The sequence below is a fragment of the Cuculus canorus genome, chromosome 2, assembly GCF_017976375.1.
Source record: "Cuculus canorus isolate bCucCan1 chromosome 2, bCucCan1.pri, whole genome shotgun sequence".
In the NCBI taxonomy this organism is placed as follows: Eukaryota; Metazoa; Chordata; class Aves; order Cuculiformes; family Cuculidae; genus Cuculus; species Cuculus canorus.
In genome coordinates this window covers 5,415,265-5,432,581 of record NC_071402.1, presented here as the reverse complement: position 1 = coordinate 5,432,581, position 17,317 = coordinate 5,415,265, and the positions used below count along the sequence as shown (strand labels likewise).

Here is a 17,317-nt window from a genome sequence, read left to right as displayed (position 1 = left end):
CCTTAAAGATCATCCAGTTCCAACACCCCTGCCATGGCCAGGGACACCTCCTGACAGACCAGGCTGCTCAGGACCCGATCCAACCTCGCCTTGAACACCTCCGGGGATGGGTCTTTGGCCTCTCTTTATTTCACAGGGACTGCAACTACTTCTCAGTCACACCACTGCATGTCCACAATCAGTGACAGCCATAAGCATTCACATCAGGCAGCATGTCTTGATATCAGACACAAGATAGGGAACTCCCACACTTTGGCTTAGTGATAGTTACATGACTCACTGGGCTTTATACATGTGTATTCAATGAGACAGCAATGCCATACTTTTTAGGTGAAAAGTAAGCTTCCATTCTTACAGAGCACTTAGAGACTGGAGCTTCTAACTGCTTGTGGTAGAAGTGATGTGGGCTGCCCCTCTAGAAGTGATGTGGTAGAAGTGATGTGGGCATAAGCTGGATTATGCTGTCCCCAGGCTCACAGAGGCATCATCTCAGACATTAAATAGTTGGCATGAGCCAAATCCTTCCCTGAAGAGTAATAAAAATTAAACTGCATGACCAACTTGAGTCCGGTGTCCAGTTGTCGAATCCCCAGCATAATAAGGACATGGAACAGTCAGAATGGGTCTAGAGGAGTCCATGGAGATTGTCCAAGGGCTGGAGCGCCTCTGCTATGAGAACAGGCTGAGAGAGTTAGGGTTGTTCAGCCTAGGGAAGAGAAGGCTCCGGGGCAACCTCAAAGCGGCCTTTTGGTACTTAAAGTGAGCCTCCAAGACAGCTGTGCAGGGACTTTTTTGAAAGGCATGTAGTGATAGGACGAGAAGGAATGGATTTAGAGTGGAATGGGGAAGATTTAGATTAGACTTTAGGAAGAAATTCTTCATGCTGAGGGTGGTGAGGCACTGGAACAGGTTGCCCAGGGAGGTTGTGGATGCCCCCTCCCTAGAAGTGTTCAAGGTGATGTCCATTGGAGCCTTGAGCAGCCTGGTCTGTTGAGAGGTGTCCCTGCCCATGGCAGGGGTGCATGGAACTGGGTGATCTTTAAGGTCCCTTCCAAACGGCTCTGTGATTGTTCAAAACACTGAATGAGCTCATTTGTTTTGGCTTGTTCTGTCTTCTTAATCTGAGCACCTACACTTGGTTATGTTGTTCATACTTCTATTTCCTATGTGAGTTTTTTCAATAGTTCTGATTTCCCAGTTGTATCTACAAATATGAATTCCATTATTTTGTTACACTTGTAACAAAGGAAACTGTATTCTGCTGAAAGAATATATATGAATTTTTAAAGTTTTATTGACTAAACGATGTATGAGATAGAAAGGAGACAAAGCCCACGTTAATCTTTCAAACTAGTTATTATGTCTTAATGTTTCCCTCTCTTTCTGTTGCAGTTTTCTACAAATGCCTGTTGTCTTGCTCTCGATGTTAATATATTGTAGTTGGAACTAAAACCCCAAATGAAATGTCTTGTGGGAACATTTTCATTAAGGAGTAAATGGAAAACATCTGTTATTGCAGGTATTTAATATGAAACCACTTCAAATAATAATTCCTTCACGAGAGGATCCGGACAGTCCCATTATTGACTTGGATCTTCATCTTCCGTTGCTGTGTTTCAAGCCAAAGCAGGTGCTTCAGGTAAAACTAACTGATACTTTAAAATGCATTAGTGTTTAACAGTGCTGGTCATTTGTAGTTTGGAAAAAAATCAAGGTGTTTAGTTACCAAAAAAACATTATAAGCCCATGAATTTAGAAGTGTTAGTTCTGTATATTAGAGTTATGGCACAATAAAATACACTTATTAAGATATTTTGTTATTTATAGACCGGCTTGTATTAAGGATTATTGGTTTTCTTTCTCCTGTGGTTTAGCAATAGGTGCTAAATTTCCTAAAAGTGTATTTTAAAATAGAAATACCCAAGCAGATTGATAGGTTTTATTTTGATCTTTGCATGCATTTCTATGACATCCATAAGAGCCTTTTTCATGTGTCAGAAAAGGACCTGTGGGATGGATTGATAACAGTTGGTGCTTTCATGTAAATAAATGGTGTAGAAAGACAAGAAAATACAAATGGTATTTGCAAATAATTTTTTCAGTACTTCATGTACCCTTACGATAATTTGGCTTGGAGTGTCCTCTGTAGGTTTCCTGATCTAATTCCCTGCTGGAAGGCCATATGTGAAGTTACATTAAGTTGCTCAAGGTTATCAGCCTCATTGCTGCTAATTACTCTAAGAAGAGCAGGTTGGAGGCCTCTTTGCAGGAATGGCTGTAAATCTCCTTGGTCCTTAGAGCAGGCAGTACTGGTGTTTTGGGTTTGTGTGGCCAGGTTGTGGCTACAGAGGTGGCTTCTGTGAGAAGCTACTAGAAGTTTCCCCCACATCCGATAGAGGCATTGCGACTGGCTCCAGAATAGACGCACTGATGACCAAGGCTGAGCTCATCAATGACAGTGGTAGCGTAGCGACTCTGGGATAATGTATAAGAAGGAGGGGGGAAAAAAACTCTGCACAGCTATAGCTGGAAAGAGGAGTGAGAATATGTGAGAGAAACAAGTCTGCAGACACTAGTATTGCTGAAGAAGGAGGGAGAGGAGGTGCTCCAGGCACTGGAGCAGAGATTCCCCTGCATCTCTTGAAAAAGAACGTGGTGAGGCAAGCTGTCCCCCTGCAGCATGTGGAGGTTAACGGTGGAGCAGATATCCACCTGCAGCACGTGCAGCACATGGAGGACACTGTGCTGAAGCATGTGGATGCTTGAAGGAGGCTGTGACCAATGGTGAGCCCGTGCTGGCACAGTCTCCTGGCAGAACCTGTGGAGAGAGGAGTCCATGTTGGAGCAGGTTTGCTGGCAGGACTTGTGACCCAGTGGCGGACCCACATTGGAGCAGTCTGTTCCTGAAGGACTGCACCCATGGAAGAGATCCACACTGGCGCAGTTAGCAAAGAACTGTACCCTGTGGGAATGGCTCGTGTTGGAGAATGTTGTGAAAGATCTCCTGTGGGAGGGACCCCATGCTGGAGCGAGAGAAGAGTGTGAGAAGTCCTCTCTCTGGGCATAAAGGAGTGGCAGAGACAACAAGATGAACTTGACTGCAACCTCCATTCCCCATCCCCTTGTGCCAACTCGTGAGCTGAGTTTCACGAGCAGATGAAATATTTGTGTGTATCTTTTTGTTCTAGATATAGCTCTTTGTAACCGTTTACTGGTTTTTTTTCCAGATTCTGACCTGCATTTTGACTGAACAGAGAATAGTGTTCTTCTCGTCTGATTGGGCTCTGCTGACACTCGTTGCCGAATGCTTTATGTTGTACCTTCATCCTCTTCAGTGGCAACACACTTTTGTGCCTATTCTGTCTCGTCAAATGCTGGATTTTGTAATGGCCCCAACGTCTTTCCTTATGGGATGTCACATTGATCATTTTGAAGAAGTGAGCATGGTATGTTTTAAGCTACTACAGCTCTTGCTGTTTGCTTGCAGTGCTTTTGTTCCCTTACTTCTTTCAGATGAATCTAAAAACTTGCTTTTGTTATTTAGGGGTGTGAGAAGTGAAGAAATTAAAAGTAATGGGACCATACTGATGTGACCACTTGCTTATAGGAAAAGGTTTATTGTTGTGTCCCTTACCTTTCTTTTCTTTGCAGGATCATATCATGATTTCTGTGAATTCAAGTTTCTTTTGGGGTAAAGTTCTACTTGCATGTCCTTTGTATAGTATAAATAGTTGCCATTCAGATTGCTGAGGTTATTTTTTGCTCAGAGGTGTGTGTGACAAATTAGGTGCCTTTTCCAGGCATCTGGGTTAAGAATTGCACATGCACTTCAAAATTCTCTAATGGTGCTGCTTTTTTATGTAGTGGAGCTAAGTATTTAATTAAGAAAGAAAAAGCAATAAAATCTCACCATTTTTCTGAGGGATTTTTGGTCATCTTTTTCCAGAATCTTATTTTATGAAGCCTCTTTCAGTGGGTAACGTTCATCTTGGTTACCCAAAAACAGATTTAAGAAAAACTCAGCTTCATAGTGGAGGGCTAATGCAAATGTGGTGTCACATAGGGTTTCTGTGAGTGTTCCAAACCAAATGCAGCAAAGGTATGTAAATTTGTATTAGATTAATCCACCTAATTATAAGCCAAAGTGAAACTGGTCCATCCAGGCAAGTCCAGAATGAAAAAAGAATGAAGTTAAAATGAAGCAGATAAATATTTTTTTAGTTAACAGCAAGATGATGTCGCTATTAAAAATAAGATTAAAAAACACACTTTTCATAGAATCACAGAATGGTTTGGGTTGGAAGAGACCTTAAAGAGCATACAGTTCCAACACCCTGCCATAGGCAGGGACACCCCTCACTAGACTAGGCTGCTCAAGGCCCCACTGGGCATCGCCTTGAACACTTCTAGGGAGAGGGCATCCACAACTTCCCTGGGCAACCTGTGACGGTGTCTCATCACTCTTTATCATGAAGAATTTCTTCCTAATGTCTTGTCTAAATCTTCTCCCTTCCAATTTAAACACATTCCTCATCCTATCACTCCATGCCCTTGGAAAAAAGTCCCTCCTCAGCTTTCCTGTAGCCCCTTCAGGTACTGGAAGGCCGCTATAGGGTCTCCTCAGAACTTTTTCTTCTCCAGGCTGAACAACCCAAACTCTCTCAGCCTGTTCTCATACCAGAGATGCTCCAGCCCTTTAATTGTCTTCATGGCCTCCTCTGGACTGGTTCCAACAGTTCCATCTCCTTCTTATGTTGGGGATTCCAGAACTGGACATAATACTCCAGGCAGGATCTCAGGAGAGAGGTGTAGAGGGACAGAATCCCCTCCCTTGACCAGCTGCCCACAAAAGATTTTATATTTGCATGTGTATGCACTGCATTGCAGTCTAATCTTTGAGGTTATTAAAACTGCAAACTGAGAGATTTGCATGGGCTTTACCTCCATGTGACATTTTGTGCATTAGCATGTGTTTCTGAGACTAATGTATACACCCTCACTGTCCCTGCCATTCCACAGAGTAGGTAGAGGTATAAATGCTGAATGGAGAAAGCTTTCCAGGAGCTTCTTTGTGTACGTACGCATGGTTTTGTACATATCCTCATAGTGTATTCCTTTTCAAGGGTGAGTTAAGTGATCCTGTATTAATTTAACACTACATGAAGAGCATATGAGGTTCCTATATGTTTAGGTACTGAGATTAGTATCTGTTCATTTAATGACATTTATTTTTCTTGAAACTAATTGTTTAGTTATCTGTGTGAGCTTATACTTTGGGAAGAAGGTCAATCCTTTCCTGGTTTACCTCTTTGCTGAAATAATTCATTGTCTGAGGAGTACTTAAAGGAGTAATTTACAATATATTTACAGTAATTCTGTTTTCTTTTGTTAAAAGGAAACTGAAGACTTAATTCTAATTAATATAGATAACGGAGATATTACACATTCAAAAATGGCTGAAGAGGAACCTGAAATTCCAGATGTTCTAGCACAAGCAGCAGACACTTTCATAAAAAGGTGAAAAGATACTGAAGTTGTGTTTATCTTAGGGCATAAGTCGTGCTTGACCCTCTTTCTGAAGCGCTTTCTTTTGGATTATTAATTATTATATTATTTCATTCATGTAGACCCACTGTATTTGATAAGGGTAAATTGAAAATTTGAGTTAATTAATGAAGAAGTAACATTGCAAATGTTAGTTTGCAATACTAGGAACACTTGTTTCTTCTTTATTACTGATACCAGTTGTGCTCTGAACTTCACTGTTCATTCAGGAGCCCGAGTACTCTCTGATGTACACATACTAGTAGGGCTTCCAGGAATGTGGGTAGCTTCTAACTTGTAAATCAGTCTTGTGCTTTCTCTAGCTGTAAGATGTGTGAGGCTTTAAAGGAAAAGGTATGAAAAAAGTTGTTGGGTATCAGGATATAACTCTAATTTTTCTCTCTCTGTAGAGTAGAGAGTCTTCAGCTGCATTTTGATCTAGAGCTCTGCCATCTCCCAGCCAGCACGGATCTTGGTGAACTCCAAATGCGTAGAAGGGTTTGGCAACAGAAACTGAACACAGAAGTTCAGCAAACAACTTTGCAGTTAATTGTAAATATCTTCAGGTAAGTGGATATAGTATTTTCTATAAGAGCATATGGTAGTGGTCATGACCTTTCTACTATCACTGAAAATACTCTTATTTTATCTTACTTTATAGATATTTTGTAAATCTCTTAAGTTTTGTCAGGGAATATGAGAAGAAGGTCCTGCTAGCCTGCTGGAGTATCATTAATTAGGGTATTTGGGTACTCAACATGGCTCGGTAATGTGTGCTTGCAGCCCAGACGGTGAACTGTATCCTGGACTACATCAAAAGAAGTGTGACCAGTGGGTTGAGGGAGGTGGTTCTGCCCCTCTGCTCTGCCCTTGTGACACCTCACCTGGAGTCCTGCGTTCAGTTCTGGAGTGCTCAGCGCAGAAAGGACAGATCTGTTAGAGTGAGTCCAGAAGAGGTCATGAAGATGATCAGAGGGCTAGAGCGCCTTCTGTGAGGACAGGCTGAGAGAATTGAGATTGTTCAGCCTGGAGAAGGCTCCAGAGAGACCTTCTAGCAGCCTTTCAGTGCTTAAAGGGGGCTACAGGAAAGCTGAGGAGCAACTATTTATCAGGGAATGCAGGAATAGGATGACAGGTAATGGTTTTAAGCTGAAAGAGGGAAGATTTAGATGAGATATTAGGAAGAACTGTTTGGCTGTAAGGGTGGTGAGGCATAGGTTGCCCAGAGAAATCGTAGGTGCCTCCTCCCTGGAGGTGTTCAAAGCCAGGCTGGATGGGGCTTTGAGTACCGTGATCCAGTGGGAGGTGTCCCTGCCCATGTCAGGGGGGTCCGAACTGGATGATCTTTAAAGTCCCTTCCTATCCAAACCATTCTGTGATTCTATGATTCTGTGATTCTTTGATACACATTTCTAGGACATCTTAGGTAAAGCTGTTCTAATTTTGAGTTTATTTGTCTCTTGTATCAAAGTTCCAGGAAGGGAAGTGCAATCCTCATAGTTAGTAAAAGCTTAAAGCCCACTAGGAATATTAATTTGTAACTGAATGCAGTCTTTGTCGTTCTTGTTAGAGGAAAATGAATCAAACAGACAGGGTAGAAGAGCTGAAAGCAGGATTGGGAGTTCAGAACACCTGGATGTGTTTTGGCTGACTGAACAGTTGCTGAGAATGGATGAGATAGGTTGAAACTACAGCCACATGCCAATGAAGGAAGGAGAGGAGCTGTTTAAGGACAGTGTTGGCACAAGAAATGCTAAGTATTGGGTCTGTTTGGGACTTATGTTTTAATAATATGGAGTAAGTTTGGGTATTTTTTCTCTAGAAAAGGTCCAGCTATGCTAGTTTCCCTTAATCTAATATAGTTCGTTGATACCCATAGTTGCTTTATCTTATCAACCTGGGTACTACAGAGGGATCTGAACAGGCTAGATCGATGGACTGAGACCAACAGAATGAGGTTCAACAAGGCCAAGTGCAGAGTCCTGCGCTTGGAACAAAACAACTCTATGCAGCACTACAGGCTCGGGGAAGAGTAACTGGAAAGCTGCCTGGCAGAGAAGGACGTGGCCGTGTTGGTTCGACATCTGGCTGAACATGAGCCAGCAGTGTGCCCACGTGGCCAAGAAGACCAACAGCATCTTGGCCTGGATCGGAAACAGTGTGGCAAGCACGTCCAGGGAAGTGATTGTGACCCTGCACTTGGTGATGGTGAGGCAGCATCTTGAATCCTGTGTTTAGGTTTAGGCCCCTCGCTACAAGAAGGACATTGAGACACTGGAGCATGTCCAAAGAAGGGCAGTGAAGCTGATGAAGGGTTTGGAGAACAGGTCTTCTGAGGGGTAGCTGAGGAGACTGGGGTTGTTTAGCCTGGATAAAAGGAGGCTGAGGGGAGACCTTATCACTGTCTACAAATGCTTGAAAGGAGGTTGTGGCAAGGTGGGTGTTGGTCTTTTCTCCCAAGTGACAGGCGACAGGATGAGAGGGAATGGCCTCAAGTGCACCAGGGAAGGTTCGGATTAGTCATCAGGAGACTGAAAAGGTTCTCCGGCACTGGAGGTCTGGAGGTGGTTGGGTCACCATCCCTGGAGGATGGTAAAAGACAGGTAGTTGAGGTGCTCAGGGATATGGTTTAGTAGCAGACAGGTGTTTTTAGACTCGAGGATCTTGAAAATATTTTCCAAACAAGCGATTCAATGATTCTGTCATGTAAATCCTGCTAGTATTTGCTTGTATTTGAGGAGGGGATGGAAGTGTTGTAAGTGTTTTATATAAAAAAAAAGTGCAGCAAATGGATGGCTGCTTTGCTTGTGCTTAATATCTTTTTACATAGATACTAACACTCAGCTGTGAACATGGAACTGCCTACCTCGTATTTCTAAAGAATCTGATTACATGGGCAGAGGCCTGCAAACAGCTGTGCAGGTATCTCTCCCCAGCTATGTCTTGCTGTCTCTTGCTGGAAATGGTGCTCGCTCTGGATCAGCTATCAATTCACTCACATGAATGCCCTTCATGTGTTCAGAGAGTGCTGTGTTAATTTGTATAGTCCAAATGACAGGTCTGTGTTAACCTTCTTGTTTTAGTTGGATGAGCTTAAGAGAATGTTCATACAAGTGGCTGGGCTCTCCAGGACAATAGCTGCTGGATGTGGAGGGTAGGACAGGCTTCACAGCTAGCACAGCTGGATATGGAAATTGAGATGCATTTACAACCTCATATGCTACCACTGTGAGATTTGGTGGATTCTAGTGTTTGGCAACAATATATTCCGGATAAAGATGAGGAGAAATGCATTTTGCTGCTAGCAGCTTGAACTCCTTAATGCACTAAGTGTTTGGCTGCAAAAAAATGAACAGATGCTTTGCTCTCTGTAATTTTTTGCAAAAGGAGTTGATTCTTCACTTACTTTCTTTCTTCTTTCCTTCAAACTTTTTTTCATTGTTCTTTTTTTTCAGCCTTGTTCCTTCTGTCCTCTAATGCTCACTCTATCTACCAGCGTCCAGAAGTGAAGGGAAGTACATCTCGGATGCGGTTGTGCTGCCGGTTGTTGCTGTCTTCAGTGAAGCACTGTAGTAGTTTGGTGTGCATGGATGGTCCACGTTTAAAGCGAATGATACTAAATTATGTAGAGTTATATAGAACTTCATACTTCTCTGAATCATCTTTTTTTCTGAACCCACATGGCTTGATAAACTGTCAATGGGCTTTTATCACTGACCTAGGAAAGGCAAGTAACCTGTCAGGTCTCTGCATGGTTATGAAATTCTCCTTTTGTGCTTACATTTGGATTTTTACTTTATTCATTCATGTGTTTTCATGGGATTTTCTTCTTCCTCAATAACCCAGCATGAGTAGATAAAATAAGATGTAATAATAAAAGGAACCCTGGCTTTACCTCCTTGCTCATATCAGCATGGCAGGTAGAACTGGCCAGAAGTGCATCATAGCAGCGAGGAGGGCCAACCGTGACCTGGGGTTCATGAAGCACAGCATTGCTTGACGGTTGAGGGAGGTAATTGTCCTGCTCTGCTCTGCACTGATGTGGCCCTGCCTTGAGTACCGAGTGCGGTTTGGGTGCCACTGGATAAAAAAGTTGTAAAGCTAATGGAGAGTGTCCAGAGAAGGCCACAAAGTTGGTGAAGAGTTTAGAGGGAAAGGCGTTTGAGGAACAGCTGAAATCACTTGATCTTTTCAGCCTGGAGAAGAGGAGACTGAGGAGGGAAGACCACATCACAGTTTACCTCTTCCTCATGAGGGAAGGAGGAGGAGCGGGTGCTAATCTCTTCTCTCAGGTGACCAATGATAGGACCTGAGGGAATGGCAGGAAGGTGTGCCAGGAGAGGTTTAGGTTAGATATTAGGAAAAGTTTCTTCGCCCAGAGGGTGGTGGAGCACTGGAACAGTTCCCTAGTGAAGCAGTCATAGTACCAAGCCTGACAGTATTCAAGAAGCATTTGGACAATGCCCTCAGACAACTGGTGTGAATGTTGGAGTTGTCCTGTGCAGGGACAGGAGTTGAACTTGATGATCCTTGTGGGTTCCTTCCAGCTCAGGACATTCTATGACTCTATGATCTAGCTTGAATAACTTACCATTTCTTACTCACAGACCTCAGAGAACACATTTTTTATTAAAAACTCCCACTTTCTGCTCCCGAAACAGCTTTTTCTGGCTCATCTTTAGGCCACGGAACTTCCTATTGATGACTGGTTTTCCAGGGATAGTATAGGGCTTCTGCTGTCTGCTGTGACCATGTGTATACTAAAACATGCATTAGTTCTTTATCTTGCTTTCTCTTTCATTCCGATAGTTCTGTCTCTTTAGTTTAACACCATTAGTGATTATTGCTGGGTTTATGAGCAGCGTTTGAGAGTGCAGGAGAAAATTACACAGTCTATAATATTTCACATGTCACAGATGCAGTGTAATGGGACAGGAGGTCAGATGACACCTTTCTAAGTGCCAGTGCATACAGGTACACTTGTCTGTTTAGTGCTCCAGGTGGGTTGTATGCGCTTCAGGAACTGTATGTGAATGTAATTCTAAGATTGGAGCCTAATCCATGACTTAAATATATAGATTCTCCTCCATGGTTTATTAAAATTGACTCTTAAGTGAATTTGCTGATTTGAAATGGCAGTGGCAGCAGGTAGTCTGTCTGTCCTCTTATAAGAATTTGCATTCTTATTCTGTGATTCAGTAACTCAGACTCGTTCATTGAAACTAAGTTTGCCTTCTGATATTGCAGCATATTTCTGTTTTGCCTTCTGATACTGCATATTTCTAGTAGTACCAGTGGGTGGCTGCTGCTGCAAAAGCACAACTTGCTTACAAATCTCCAAGCATATTTATCTGTTTATTTATTTTTGTCCCTAGGGACGTAAAAGACCATCTAAATTATGAGCACAGAGTGTTTAACAGTGAAGAATTTTTGAAAACAAGGGCAATCGGAGACCAGCCATTTTACAGAAAGGTAAATTCAGAGTTAAATATGTTCTGATTCTCTGTTATTAATTTGTGTTTTAGAATTAACACCAAAAATCAATACAGTGGTCTTAGTTTGGTATGTATGATGTTGTTGAACCACCAGGTTTCACAGAATCCTTTACCAAATTTGTATTATGTACTATAAACAGATAAAATAGACAGCGTTTTGGAGAGCAAGGTCGTAAGTAATTGCAGAACAAATTAAACATAATTCCTTAGGGCTGAGATTAACCTATGGCAGATGGTCAGTAAAGCTACATCTAAACTGTACTTTAAGTACAGGCACGTGTCCAAACTCTTTGGACCAAAGCCCATACTAAGACGTAAGTTTTCAGCAAGCCTGTGAGCATGGCAGAAGGGAGCTCAAATAACACAAATTGAAGTAGCTGCTTTATCTGCAGCCTGAGCAACAGCGTATGGAGTTGATGATGCCTGCTTGGCTCTGGGCCATGTGCCTGTTTCCCACAGTGCGTCATAGTGAGCCAACTCTGAGCACATGAGTGGCACTGGTGTCCTTAAGGCCTGCAGTGTGACAGGGCAGGAGAAAAATTAATCAGAAATGTTCTGACCAGGATTTCAAATGAGTAGAAATAATTAAAGTATTTTCCATAGCAGTTTCTAAGGCTATAAGTGACTTTGTGGCAATTTTATGAATTGAAATTTGAAATTCATTAAAGATTCAGATGTGCACATTTAAGAAGAGCTTTGAGCAGCTGACTCACTTAAATACTAAATAAGGTAACATAATATAGAGTAATTACTAGTGGTGTCTAGAATCATATTAAGGGAAATCAGAGGTCTGGAGCATCTCCCCTATGAAGAGAGACTGAGAGAGTTGGCATTGTTCAGCTTGGACAAGAGAAAATTCCAAGGAGACCTTTATTGTGGTCTTTCAATAATTAGAGGGGGCTTCTAAGAAAGATTTGGAAAAATCTTTTAGCAGGGTCTGTAGCAATAGAACAAGGGGTAATGGTTTTGAATTACAAGAGGAGAGGTTTAGACTAGATATTTGGAAAAAAATTTTCATGCTGAGGGTGGTGAAACACTGGAACAGGTTGCCCGGAGAGGTGATGGATGCCCCATCCCTGGAAGTGTTCTAGGCCAGGTTGAGATAGGGCCTTGAGCAGCCTGGTCTAGTGGGAGGTGTCCCTGCCCATGGCAGAGGCTGTGGAACTGGATGATCTTTAAGGTCCCTTCCAACTGAAACTGTTCTATGAACTCAAAAACATTAGAAAGTGTTCTCTCAGTTCCTTCAGCTGGTCACCTCCTGTTCATACAACTGCCAACAAAATATGCCATCTACTGGAGAAAAACTTTAAAGCAAAAATCTGTTTTGTAGATACTGTTTCACTGGATGCGTTGTAAATGAATTTATAAGAGGCATCTTGAATAAGATGGTCAAGTGTAACCTATTTGTGGCAAAATGTTTCCATTAATTTCCCAGCACCTTAATTACATCTGAGTCTCTCATTTGCATTTTAAAAACATCATAGAAATACACTGATATCTGACCAGAGTATTTGTTTGAGTTTTTTTTGTCCTCTGATAAACTCCAACACTAACAAGGTGTCATGGTGTAGTCCTGACCTGACCAATTTTGGCAGTTAAAACTGAGCAGTTGGGCTCCCAGGTCCCTTCGTCCCCAGCCTGCAGGGAAAGGGAATTAAAACTACAGTATTAGTGAAATGATAATGAAAACAATAATAAAATAATAAAGTTTATACAAATATATGAGATCACTCATATATCCCCATTGCACCCCTCGATGATTGTCACCACGAATGCTGCAGAGCAGACACAAGGGAAAGGGTCCAAGGCTGGAAGGGAGCTGGGTTCAGGAACTGGATTCAGGAATGCACAGGTCTGGGATCAGGGCAAACAGACAGACAAGGTCCTCACTGGACGTAGGCGGGTGTAGAAGAGAACGAGACCCTCGTGATCCCTCAGTTTTAAACAGACTATGATGTCTATGAGATGGAATACTCTGTTGGTCAGTTTGGGGTCACCTGTCCTGTCTGTCCCTCCCTGCAGATGTGACCTTTTTCACCTCTTGACTCTCGGCACCGCACTAGCTTGAGGGTGGTCTTGGTTTCTATAGGAATTAAGTATGAATTAAGCATTGGTCTTTCTGTATACCTGTGCCCTGTGTTATCACTGCTAGAAAGAAACTATGAAAAACATGCAGTTAACATTCAGAAAATGAAGTTACTCAGACAAGACTGAGCTGTATTTAGAAAACTGATTCTGCTTTAGCTGAAACTACAACACACGGGTCCTTCAGGCAGGCCTCCAGGATGAATTAATCAAAGTAATTTTTCATAGTTGCATTCAAAGATACAAGTGTCTTCTTTGTTAGTAAGTTTGTAAAGGCTGGAGGCTGTATCAACAAGAAGACAGGATTCCTTGTTATAACAATATTGTCTTGTGATGTGGTTCGCATTTAGTTTTCTGAATGAGTTTGTATTCTGAGAACTTTGTGCTAGAACTTACATTTCTGGAGCCATAGAACCATACAATGGTTTAGATTGGAAAGGACCTTAAAGATCATCCACCCCCCTTACCATGGGGTAAGATATGTGATATATTATGCCATATGCATGTTGTGTTGCCTCAAACCCTATCTTTTCTCGTGTTTAAATTCCAAATGGCGGTAGATGGTGGCTTTCCCGTTTTTTATATTCACAGTTGGCATTTCTTATGGTGTCCTCTATCCTAAAAGCAGCAATTTGACCGTTTGGATATTATTTCTCGATGACATCATGATAATTACCTTAACAGGGATGAGTCTTAGGGGTTACCAGGAGAAAAGCTGACTAGTTTGTCTTTTCAATTTGGTGACATGATGTTAGGATGCCACAAATTTGATATTGCAAAACATAGAAGATATTAGTGTCACTTAGTTGTAGGCAGGAAGTGTGCTGTTAAACTTCCGTAGGTAAAACTCTGCTCAGTATTTCTCATTTTGGTTTGATTTCGTGTTTTGGAGGGTGGTCAGAAATTAGTGTTTGTACTTGTCAAGCACAGGAAAAGGCTGCCCAGGGGAGTGGTGGAGTCAACATCCCTGAAAGTATTTAGAAGACCTATAAATGTGGCATTTAGGGACATAGTTTAGTGGTGGACTCAGCAGTGTTAGGTTTATGGTTGGCCTTGATGATCTTAAAGATCTGTTCAAACCTAAATGATTCTGTGATTCTATGATCTTTGGTTTTGTGATTGCCACATTGCAAGTTCTCAGCTTTGCGTACGTTAATAAAAATGAGCCAAACGTGCTAATAGAAATGTGTTTTATAAATGATCCACAGTTAACCAGTTTGTGTCTTGCAGGTTTTAGAGACCTACATGTTTCACTCTTTCCTTAAAGCTCGTCTAAACCGAAAGATGGATGCTTTTGCTCGACTTGAATTGAGTACTCAGTCTGAAGAGGAGAGGTAGTTTTCTTCTTCCTTATTCTGGTTTTGAATGTCCTCTTGATATCACTAATAAAAGTCCTGTAAGAGATCAGGTCATCTATAAACACGATACAACTAATTGGGAGGCCATTTTATTAAGCTTTCTCTAAAAGGGTGATGTGAACATGTTCAGCCACGGCTGTTGAAATAGTAAATGGATATTATAATTAATACTATAATTAACTGTACTGACACTATAATTAACTTAATACTATAATACCGTGAACATACATATCTATTAGTAATTTTCTATGTGTGTACTGGATTTTAAAACTAATTATCTAATTATACATTATTTTCCTCAGATTAAACTTGATGTTTCATACCCCAAGAAGGCTGACGATGGAGAAAATGGCTTCTAAACGATTCAGTCCACAGCACATGGTCAGTAGGCGTATGGTGATCAGTATGCCTAATCTGCAAGATATCAAGCTGCCAGAGGGCCCTACTAGAAATTCCTCACTTCGAAGAATAGAAACAGGCATCGGTAAGAGAAGAAGTTGTTGAACAGATTCCATTTGACAGTTTTGTTGTCTTTATGGGTGACGTTATTGAATATTTTCTCAGAAACAGTATCAGATGCTGGAAAGAAAGGGTGAGGTGAGCCGAGGCCTGTCTGTGCTGCTCCTTGCAGTTTACATCACTCTGTAGTCTGCTATAAATTTTGCAGTGCCATAAAAGACTGAACGCCCACAGTAGGATTGATATTGTAGAATTGCTTCCTGAGTCAGTAACCTTGTTTGATCCTTAACCTGCTGTAGAATCATAGAATGTCTGGAGTTGGAAGGGACACACAAGGATTGCCAAGTCCAACTCCTGTCTCTGCACAGGACAACCCCAACATTCATACCAAGTATCTGAGGGTGTTGTCCAAATGCTTCTGGAATATTGTCAGGCTTGGTGCCATGACTGCTTCCCTGGGAAGCTGTTCCAGTGCTCCATCACCCTCTGGGTGAAGAAACTCTTCCTAATATCTAATCTGAACCTCCCCTGGCACATCTTCCTGCCATTCTTTTGGGGCCTATCATTGGTCACCTGAGAGAAGAGATCAGCAGCTCCTCCTCCTTCTCCCTCTGTTGAGGAAGCTGGAGACTGCAATGAGGCCTCCCCTCTGTCTTCTCCTCTCCACGCTGAACAGACCAAGGGACTTAAGCAACTCGTCATACAACTTCTCCTCTAAACTCTTCACCAGCTTTGTGGCCTCCTCTGGACATTCTCTGGTAGCTTGATGTCTTTTTTATGCTGTGGTGTCCAAAACTGCACTCAGTACTCGAGGCAGGGCTCACCAGTGCGGAGCAGAGCGAGACAATCGCCTCCCTCTACTGGTGAGCAATACGGTGCTGGATGTACCCCAGGACATGCTTTAGCCCTTCTGGCTGCCAGGCTGCACTGCTGGCTCATGTTCAACTTACCATAGACAAGAATTGTCGGGCCCCTTTCAGCAAGGCTGCTCTCTAGCCTCTCACTCCATACAGCTGCTGAACAAAGCAAATCCTATAGAAACTGAGCATTGCTTTACTTTCCCTCCCAGAATTAGCGTTCCCAGACTAGAGCGTATTCTGATAATAAGGATGATGGACATAGAATTTTTTTTTTTCTGTATCAAAACTATAATCTTGAATTTCATGCAGTGTTGTTGCTTGTTGCTGTGAAGGGAATTCCTTTTGCTGTTTGTAGTATCATATCACTTGTTTGGAAAAGACTTCTGAAATCATCAAGTTCAATTGTACCCGTCCACTACTATATCCCTGTGCACCTCAACTACCTGTATTCTAAAGACCTCCAGGGATGGTGACTCAGTCACCTCCCTGAACAGCCTGTTCCAGTGCCTGAGAACCCTTTTGGTGAATAAATTTTTCCTGACGTCTAATCTGAGCCTCCCCTGGTGCAACTTCAGGCCATTCCATCTTGTCCTATCACTTGTCACTTGGGAGAAGAGACCAACACCCACTCCGCTACAATCTCCTCTCAGAGAGCTGTAGGCATTGATAAGATCAGCCTCCTTTTCCCCAGGCTAAACAACCCCAGTTCCCGGGGCTGCCTCTCATAAGACTTGTTCTACAGCCTCTTCACCAGATTCATTGCCTTTCTCTGGACACATTCCAGGACCATAGTGTCGTTCTTGTAGTGAGAAGCCCCAAACTGAACACAGGATTCAAGGTGCGGCCTCACCAATGCCGAGTACAGGGGCATGGCTGTTCATCAAGATACTTTCACACATGAGAGCATGGCTGGTTAGGAAGATACTTCCACTTTTACTTACTGCTTACACTAATCAATGTCCTTTTTGTTTTCAGCTCTGAAAATGCCCACCAAACCAGTCAGCATGTTCAAAATCCCAGAAATTCATTTTCCTCTGATGTTCCAATGTGTTCAGTCCTACTATACAGACTTCTTTAACCACCTCAGCAAAGCTATAAACACCTTGTCTCCTGATAACTCTGCGTTGCTGGCAAGGTACTTCTACCTCCGCGGACTTATTAGCTTGATGCAAGGGAAACTCCTAAATGCACTTTCTGACTTTCAGAACTTGGATAAAACAGACTTAAGAATTTTCCCTACTGAGCTTGTAAGAAAAATTGTGGAAACCCTCCCTCCTTCTGAGCGTTCTCAAGCAGATCGCAAACCTGAGCTCAAGAGGCTGATAAGTCGAGTGATGGAAAAACAAAGAGAAGTTATGAAAATCGATGACCATGTCAAAAATTTCCAATTGCCAAAAACACACATGCAACTGGATGACTTCGTGAAGCGGATCCAGGAATCTGGGATTGTCAGAGATACGGACACTATCCATCGGTTATTTGATGCCCTAACAGTAGGTGAGTAGAAGATATGTTT

General features: G+C 42.3%; 1 protein-coding gene across 3 annotated transcripts in view; it reads left to right on the top strand.

The window, feature by feature from the left end:
• Positions 1-17,317, top strand: part of DENND3 (DENN domain containing 3) — a 54,860-nt gene that overhangs the window by 19,245 nt on the left and 18,298 nt on the right. For all 3 annotated transcript variants that reach the window (XM_054059731.1, XM_054059732.1, XM_054059733.1), the window contains 8 exons: positions 1,520-1,639; positions 3,228-3,446; positions 5,396-5,517; positions 5,955-6,110; positions 10,920-11,016; positions 14,355-14,458; positions 14,785-14,966; positions 16,777-17,298. In XM_054059731.1, coding sequence (XP_053915706.1) covers positions 1,520-1,639; positions 3,228-3,446; positions 5,396-5,517; positions 5,955-6,110; positions 10,920-11,016; positions 14,355-14,458; positions 14,785-14,966; positions 16,777-17,298 — 1,522 coding nt within the window. The remainder of the gene's footprint in view (positions 1-1,519; positions 1,640-3,227; positions 3,447-5,395; positions 5,518-5,954; positions 6,111-10,919; positions 11,017-14,354; positions 14,459-14,784; positions 14,967-16,776; positions 17,299-17,317) is intronic.